General features: G+C 36.0%; 1 protein-coding gene across 1 annotated transcript in view; it reads left to right on the top strand.

Moving 5' to 3' along the window:
• The first annotated feature begins 2,982 nt into the window (after positions 1-2,982).
• Positions 2,983-9,292, top strand: part of LOC107713743 (nuclear pore membrane glycoprotein 210-like) — a 43,892-nt gene continuing 37,582 nt past the window's right edge. Inside the window, exons 1-4 of the mRNA XM_016519351.1 lie at positions 2,983-3,528; positions 4,128-4,264; positions 5,494-5,625; positions 8,927-9,023. Of these exons, the coding sequence (XP_016374837.1) occupies positions 3,377-3,528; positions 4,128-4,264; positions 5,494-5,625; positions 8,927-9,023 (518 nt within the window). The 5' untranslated portion in view covers positions 2,983-3,376. The remainder of the gene's footprint in view (positions 3,529-4,127; positions 4,265-5,493; positions 5,626-8,926; positions 9,024-9,292) is intronic.

Here is a 9,292-nt window from a genome sequence, read left to right as displayed (position 1 = left end):
AGGTGACCGTCAAACTCTGTGTGAGATTCATTCATTCACACACTTATTGAGATAATAATGTTTATTTTCCAGAACTTTAATGTCACAAAGGAAAGGTAAGCGAGCTGCTCCTGTCCCTCCTCTCTACACTGTATGAAGAACAAAAAGCACCATTTTATTTCAGAAGAACTCATTTGGAGAACCTCTAGGAACCTTTTCAGGGTTTCTCAAATGTCTTATTGTGTTTTTTTCTTAAGGAAGTTCAGTATATATTTCAAATGCATCAAAGCAATTTCTTTTATGGCGGGGTTACTTGAGGAACTGGTAACAGTCTGGAGAGTTTTCGCAGGAACGAATGGCTTCCGTTCAGAGAACTGTCCTGGTTGAAAAGGTAGCTATGTTCTTCAAATGATTCTTCTTTTATGGCATTCTGAGCCAAATCTGAAGCCAAACTCAGTGCTGTACTGACACCCGAATGTTAGATCCCGGAGCACTCGGCCCGATCCAGAGAGCTGCTGTGGAGCTTTGGTTGATCTGGCACTCAGAGTCTGGAGGAAGATGCAAGACATTGTCCAAAACAGTGAGTAACTAAAGATCTGTGCTGTAAATAGTGGAGATTTCCCACAAGAACTAGATCAATTGAGGGTTTGTAGTTAGTGAGGATCATACTAGCTCTGATGACATCTCAGCAGTTCTGTTTAGTTAGTATTCATGGTGAACGTTCTGTTAAAATAAGAGCAGCTGCTGATTGTTTCAGTGGTTCTGGACCCGAACACTGCAAGTCCACAACTGGTCCTGTCTGATGATCTGAGCAGTCTGACATACAACCAGAGCACTGCTTCCTGATAATACAGAGAGATTCGACTTCTTTCGCTGTGTTTTGGGCTCGGAGGGCTTTAAATCAGGAACACACTGCTGGGACGTGGAGGTGGGAAACAATTCAGCTTGGACTGTGGGAGTAACTACAGCGTCGTACCAGAGGAAAGGAGATAATTTCTCTGAAGATGGTGTCTGGTATGTTCAGTACACGGGGAAAGAGTATGTGTCACAATCTCCTGAGCAATCTTCTCAAGCTGAGTGGCCTGACATATCCAATCTTACTTCTCAAGGTTGATAAATCAATAAAAAATAATAAGTATCGCTTTTTATTTCTCCTCTTTCCTATTACTTGTTTCACTTCTGTTTCAGTTTTTTATAACCATGTCTTACTATGTGTCAGTAAGTTGTTGTTTTTTCAGCATGTAAGTTTGGCAGTGTTATTTTTTTTAGGATTACTGATAAACTACTGTCGTTTGATTTGTATTATTTGTATTTGTTATTTATTTTAATTTTAGTTACATTATGTCTGAATTTATTATGTCTGTATAGGTATTTTATTAGGTTTTTAGTTTTATTTAATTTGAGTTATTTTAATACTTCAACAAACTAAATGGAAATGAAATAATATATATATATTGAATTTATAAATGTGTATGTACATATATATACTGTATATATATATGTATACAAACGTACAAACAAACATGTACGTTGGTTTTTTGGTGTTTGGCTTAGTGTTATGTAAATTTTTTTTTTAATTTAAATTTAATGTTATGTTAGAATCATTATTATACTCTTATACCTTTTGTTCTTTAATATTTTGAATTGTTTTTAGGTTTATTTTTTGTTTTTCATTTATGTTAAGTTTTGAAATTTTGTTGTATGCATTTGTCATTTTTATTTAATCTCTTTATTTTTAAAATGTGTATAGGTAGTATTTATAAAGTTTTAGCTTTTAGTTTTGGATCTGTTTTTGATTTTTAAAATGTGTATAGGTAGTATTTATAAAGTTTTAGCTTTTAGTTTTGGATCTGTTTTTAGTTGTTTTAATACTACAATTGATTGCTTCTGTTGTCCTCATTTGTAAGTCGCTTTGGATAAAAAGCATCTGATAAATGACTAAATATAAAAATAAATGCACATTTAGAAATAATGATTCATAACCTATGTCTTGATGGCCTCTTGTTAGATAAAATGCTGATTTTGCTAAATAATCCAGATTTTTATATAAAAAAAGCATTTTTAGTCACTGGCCCATTTTACCTGAATGTGTTAAGATAAAATGAGCCATTAATTTCAGTTAAAATGGGCCACCTTCTGAGTTGAGTTTAAGCAGAAATTCTGGTGGTTTCTCTTATTAAAAATTATTTATATTATAAACATTGTATTATTGAATTTGTGACATACCTTTTTCGCATTTTACCTTCTAAATGTGTTTGTATGTGATGTGTGTTTATGTGTGCTGGACTATGTGTGTGTGTGCATGTTAGTGAGGCTGTGTGTTGAAGAGTATGTGGTGAAGAGAATGCCATTTTTGATGACACACACACACACTCACACCCACACACACACACACACACACTCAAACACACACACACACACACACACACACAATGTTCAAGACATGGTTACGGCCTTGCATTTGAGTACACTTCTTTTCTCATGAGGTTTATGCCACTCTCCCATATCACATCTAAACAAGCATTTAGACGCATGCCCATTTCCTCAACATTGCATATCTTATTTCTGAACTCATAACAAACGCGTTTTAATTATTACCCAAATTATCACACAGTGAATTATTTAACCATATTTACTGTCTTTGAAAGGCTTTTGTCTTTCAAACACATTGAATTGCATTTGCATTTTACAATGTAATCTATGTGCATGACAAACCGAATGCATTAGTGTGGCTAGTTTTATTTAGCAGTTTTGTGAATTGGTAGTCTGCAAAAAAAAAAAATCACCAATCACTCAATTAAACTGAGACAAATAATAATAATAATAATAATAATAATAATAATTTACTAATTTGTTTGTTTGTTTATAGTATTCCCTATATTTTGTTACTTTTTAATGTAAAAAAAAAAAGAAAAAGAAAAAGAAAGGAAAAAAACAAGTGTGTCTGCGCTCGAGTACAGTGTGCCTTTAAGGAAACTCGTCGTCACTCGTTTCAAAATGACGGAGAGCATGTCCCAGCATGCATTTCTGCGCTTCAATAGTAACCGATAGTAACACACGGCGGGTATTTCCATGCTACTATGTGTGTTCAAAAAATATACTTTTATTTTGCATGTTCCGCTTAAAGTTTTAGCCTGTTTTTCGGACTTATATTTCAAGTATCCACGTGTTTTGGTCTTATGTGAAAATCTGAACCGCTGAATTGATGAAGAAGCAATAATGAAAGTAATATCCCCGCTCGCGCCGCGTGCTGCAGTCGGATACACTGCTCCTCACATCTGACACTCTGTGTTCCGTGCTTTGATGGATGTGGCGGGAGCTAGATATTCTGCATGAAGCTACTGGAGAAACCTTGCAAATCATCTCATAAGCATAACTTGACACATCTTAATCTGTGATGACGGCGAACGTGCTCTTTCTTCTGACATCTGCCTTCATCTGCAGTTTGACAGACGCGGCCAAACTCAATATACCGAAGGTTTTATTACCTCTTGCCAGAAGCACGAAGATCAATTTTACACTGGAAGCAACTGAAGGATGTTATCGATGGTAAGTGCACTGAATATTGAATTATACTTGTCAAGTCATTCAGAAACACTGCCACATTAATAATGTATTAAAGCACACCTAGAATAACTTGCCTCCATCAAACATGTTCGAATGAGAAAGTAAAGTACAGGAAGAACATGTCATTCACCTTATGAATTTTTAATAAAGTACCAGTAAAACTATTGCTACTGTAAAGATGGATGCAGAAAGCTGAAGCACGTGGTGCTGTTGTGTGATGGTTCATCTACTGTAGCACCTCAGAGCGCACTTTTCAAATGTCTTGCAAATATGCATACTTTGTAGTTTAGAAAATTAACGTTTTACTGTTCAAACTACAAGAGTTGCATGTTATTATAACAGTATTGCACTCTTTTTTTTGCCCAGCTACATCTCCCACTCATAATTCATATCAGTTCATTATTTATATAGTTCATTATCAGTTTGTAAATTACACTGTGCTTGCAAGTTTCCAAGGAAACACAACTGCATGGGCTGGATGCAGAGTTACAACCCTGTAGCTTCCTGTCAGACTGCATACCTTTCCAGAGCCCAGGGTCAGTGTCCGGAAGCGGTGTGAAAGCACTGAGTTGTCTCCGCAGGTCGTCTAACAGGCCGGAGGTGGCCAGTATCGAGGCAGTGGATGTGGATGAGCGTCAGTGCTCTCATAAAGCGGTTCTGCAGGCGCGCTCCACTCAGCCGTCCAGACTCACCAGCATCATACTCGCCGAGGACATCTGTGAGTGCCGCTGACTCCTCCTCTTACTGCTGGTGTAGCTTCATCATTTGATGTTCGTTTGTAATCATCTTATTATTGATAATTGCAAAGGCAATGCCATACAGTATCTCACAGAAGTGAGTACACCCCTCAGTGGCCAGTGGTTTAGACATTAATGGCTGTGTGTTGAGTTATTTTGAGGGGACAGCAAATTCACACTGTTATACAAGCTGTACACTTTACATTGTAGCAAAGTGTCATTTCTTCAGTGTTGTCACATGAAAAGATATAATAAAATATTTACAAAAATGTGAGGGGTGTACTCACTTCTGTGAGATACTGTATAGGCAACTCTTATATCAGTTATTTGCATTATTACCTATACTTAAACTTTTGTTTACCCAAAACTTTAATTGTCATCATCTATTCACTCTTATATTGTTCCACATCTATATGACTTTCTTTCTTCTGGAACACAAAAAGAGAAGTTCTGTAGAATCTACTGGCTGTCCTTCACAGTGAGCTGAGACTGGAGCTTTTGAGCTTCAGGAATGGTGTGCAAAAGCAACATAAATGTATAAAAATAGTCCTAATGTCCTGTGCTATATTAAAAGCCATCTAAAATCATATGATAACTTTGTGACTTATATATTTTTATTCATTGATAATTGTGCACCGCTACATTAGAACTGGATCAGTCTCATTTAATGCTCATTCAGGCCGGGTTTGTGAGCTGGATCCACCTCAACTCAAAACATCAATTTCTTCACAGCTCCTCTCATTTACTCGAACGTTTGTGGATAATAACATGGATTTCTCTCTGTTCCTCACAAAAAGCTGTCGTATGACTTTGGAGGACTTGGAATATAGTTGTACAGGCTACTTTAATGAAACTCTAATGGTGCTCTTTTGTCATTTGAGCTTGACGCCTCCAGCCTTCGTTCACTTTCATTGTATTGCGAATAGTGGTCGACCGATATGGGTTTTTTGACAGCCGATGTAAGGTTTTTGCCAAGCAGGGTAATAATTAGGATAAAGCAGGATATAATTTTATTTATTTTAATTTATATTTAAGAAATTTGAAATCATTTGAAAATGGATTAAAAATAATTGTGAAAAATAAACATACTTATCCTTTAGAAGCCAAAGCATTTTTCACAAATAAATAAATATTTAATTTCGTTGTTTGGCTGTGTTAGTAGTAGTTGTGGTCAAACTGCTGCTGATTGTGCTGCTGGTGTGTGTGTCAGTGACCGGACAGGTGCTGCGCTGCGACGCTATTGTGGATGTGATCAGCGAGATCCAGATCGAGTCCACCACGCGAGAGCTTCATCTGGAGGATTCGCCGCTGGAGCTGAAGATCCATGCGCTGGATTCAGAGGGTGAGTAAGATTATGGGGACTTAACGTCTTTAAGGAAATCATTTTGTTGTGTTATGCTATATCTGTTTCATTTTCAAATGAAATGGAGAATGTGAAAGGATATCAGAAAGTGAACAACACTTGTGTTCAGATCACCTGTGTGCTGTAGTCATGCTCAGTAGTTGATGTACTTCTGTCTGTCTGGGAAAAAAAAGCATTATTAAAAGAATAACATGTATGTGACCCTGGACCACAAAACCAGTCATAAGGGTTTTTCGAAATTGAGATTTAAAAATGGCATGGTTTTAACACTGTACAGAGTGTTAGTGCAACATTACTCTTCTCAGGTGTGTTGATTTGTTTTGCAGTGATGGCCTGTTGTTTGAGCTGGAGAATGGCAAGCCCAGGCTTGTGTTGGCTAAATATGGTAAGAAGGTGAACTCCATCCCTTCACTGAATGTCATTTATGTCAGTTTTGATGGATGCGCACTTCAGAGTCTCAGTGGATGTAGTCGGCGATGAGGGCACTTTTTGCCTACTGTTTGTGTTTTATGAACACTGCATATTCACTATTACTCATATGTGACCCTGGACCACAAAACCAGTCATAAGGGTACATTTTCTGAAATTGAGATTTATACATCATCTGAAAGCTGAATAAATAATCTTTCAATTGATGTATGGTTTGTTATGATAGGACAATATTTGGCCGAGATACAACTATTTGAAAATCTGGAATCTGAGGGTGCAAAAAAATCTAAATATTGAGAAAATCATCTTTAAAGTTGTCCAAATGAAGTTCTTACCAATGCATATTACTGATCAAAAATTAAGTTCTGATATATTTACGGTAGTAAATTTACAAAATATCTTCATGGAACATGATCTTTACATATATCCTAATGATTTTTGGCATAAAAGAAAAATCTATAATTTTGACCCACACAATGTATTGTTGGCTATTGCTACAAATATACCCCAGCGACTTAAGACTGATTTTGTGGTGCAGGGTCACATATTTGACACCAATTTTACATTGCTTGGAATTATATTTTGTTTGTATACTCTCTGTCATGGACAATACATTACCTAAAGTATCAGATCATTTTCCTTTTTAACCCTTTAAACCCGAGGTGTAACCACCAATGAAAAGATTCATAATCAAATTACTAAGCAACCACTGAATGTAAAAACACTAAATGGGTATCATTTTAAAGCTTTTTTAAAACTCAGCTTCTCAATGAATGTAGTTATTTTGATCAACTCTTAACGAGTGCTGAGTTGTCCCTCTAAAACGGAGTGTACATCTTTTTTATAACTTTTTTTTATATGTATTTATAACTAGGTATCATTTTAAAGCTTAGAATTTCAGCTTTCGAATACATCAAACCATTCTGATCAACTCTTTTTTTTTTTTTTTCAAAAAGTTGAGAAAAAGCAAGAACTCGATCAACATTAATAAATGTTAGTATTGTAATTTTACTGGTTCTGTGAAATAAAATTAAAAGACAATAATAATGATAATAATAATTACAACAGCTCTGTTAATACATTTATTATAACATACACACAGTGTTCAAATTAGGATCTGTAATATTTTCTGATGTTTTAAAAGAAGTCTCTTCTCAGCAAGGCTGCTTTTATTTGTACAGTAAAAAAATACATGCCTGATTCAAGAAGGGGGTCTGATGGCAAAAAAAAATTATTTTACTAACTTATTAATTTTAAGTTAAATTGTGCTTTGTTGGTATAATGTCTGCTAGAATGTAAAAAAATGTTCAGTGTTAAATATTTTTTAAATTGTTGTTTTTTAATTGATAATTTATTTGGTAAAAATCAAATTTTGCCTATTTAATTTATGCAATGGTGAAATTTTTTTGGGCAAAATACATGGGGGGAAAAACTAAAAAAAAAACTGTTCGGTATTCGGCCTTCGGCCCAGTGTTTCATTTTGTTCGTTTCGGCTTCGGCCAAGAATTTTCATTTCGGTGCATCCCTATCTTAAGCAGTGTAGAAGAAAAAAAGAATAATCATATTTTTTAAAACCACTGCCTTGATCAACACAAAACAGGTGTCATTTGAAAGTTGAGAGCTGAGAGTCTGAACTTTACAGTGCATGTGGCCACTTTGATTAACTCCTAAGTAGTGCTGAGTTATTTGCTGATAAATAGAAAACATGTTTTCATAATTTATGAAATGTTTTTTTGTGCCTTGTACTCTAATATGTCAAAAACATCATACAGCTCAGATAGTCATGTGTCATGTCATTTGGAAGGTCTCACAGAGTGGAATAAAACAAGCATAATTGTTTGGGGCTTTGACAATTTCAAAACTGTCAAGGGCTAAGAAAAAGGCTACCTTGGTTCCAAATGCTGTAACTTTTGATTGTTTCATGATATCACCACACAATTTAAATCACATACAGCACACTTGTTGGGGAACATCACCAAAAAATAATTTTTCTCCTAACTTATTTCTTTCCAGAGTTATTGAACGCCAAATAAGACAGATATGTAAAATTTCCCTTGAACGCACTAAATTTTCTTAAACTTTTATTTCTCAGCATGATAATGTCCACATGTAAAGACATTTTTTCCCTAATAATACAGTTTTCTTGTCGTGATTTAGAATGTTATTTAAAGGTTACATAAACGTTCTTATAAAACAGAGTTCCGGTGCTTGATTCTGATTGGCTGAGCCGCACTCAAAGCTGTTGTAAATTACTCTACAAACATACACCTTTGTTTACTTCTGTGTGTTGCTCAGCAACCACTTTGTTGGAACCACAACTGTTTCTGAGGAACTACATTGTTTGGTGGAAGAATACTGTTTTTATTAATATCATTACACTTTATTTGCTCTGTTTTATTTTGTGAAACCTTACTACGTATATGGAATAACTGTTTTATAAAAGCAATAAGCCCCATGAAACTGTGGTTTACAGTGAATTTATAACAGCTAAGGGGGTTACTCCGCTTCGCGTCAAACCAAACAATGCCCCTTAGCTGTTATAAATTCACTGTAAACCACGGCTTCTTGGGGCTTATTGCTTTATCAAACGATACCTACCTTTTGCATCTCCTTGCTACAGTTTTGGAGTCACTCAGAAAAAACAACACCTTCAGGGAGGCAGAAATGCCTTCAAGGGTTAAAGGAGCACAGTGTTTGCCATTAACTATTATAACACTATTATAACATTGCTGTTTGCACGCTGCACACATGAAACTGATTTAGGCTTCCAGGATAACTCTGGCAGTGATGAAGGATTGTGTCATGTCGTTCATGTGCCGTCTGGGTCACGTATTGCTCCTTCTGTCTTCAGGAAACACCTTCAGTACTCTGGCCAGTCTGCTGTTTGAGTGGACTGTAGTGAAGGACGCTGAGATGGCAGGCTTCCCCGACTCCTACAACACCCTGCGGTAAGAGCACACCTGTCCTGAGACCTAGTGATGCCCTCTTTCACTCTGATGATCCGGTTTTGATGATCCATTGATGAGTTATCTCGTCTTTTAGAAGAAAACGCTTCCCCGCCAAAGACGAGTTTTTACGGCTTTTCATGTTTTCACTGTTATACACTCGGGGCGTTATTACACATCTGAACGAGTACAAAATCTCCCGAACAAAAACACACGTGAACAGGACGGAGAAACGAGCGATCTCTTATGTAAACAGATGCATATGAAAAATA

Source organism: Sinocyclocheilus rhinocerous, unplaced genomic scaffold (genome assembly GCF_001515625.1).
Source record: "Sinocyclocheilus rhinocerous isolate Xijiao unplaced genomic scaffold, SAMN03320098_v1.1 scaffold569, whole genome shotgun sequence".
NCBI classification, from domain to species: domain Eukaryota; kingdom Metazoa; phylum Chordata; class Actinopteri; order Cypriniformes; family Cyprinidae; genus Sinocyclocheilus; species Sinocyclocheilus rhinocerous.
Note: the sequence above shows the minus strand (reverse complement) of the source record. Positions and strands in the feature narration are given on the sequence as shown.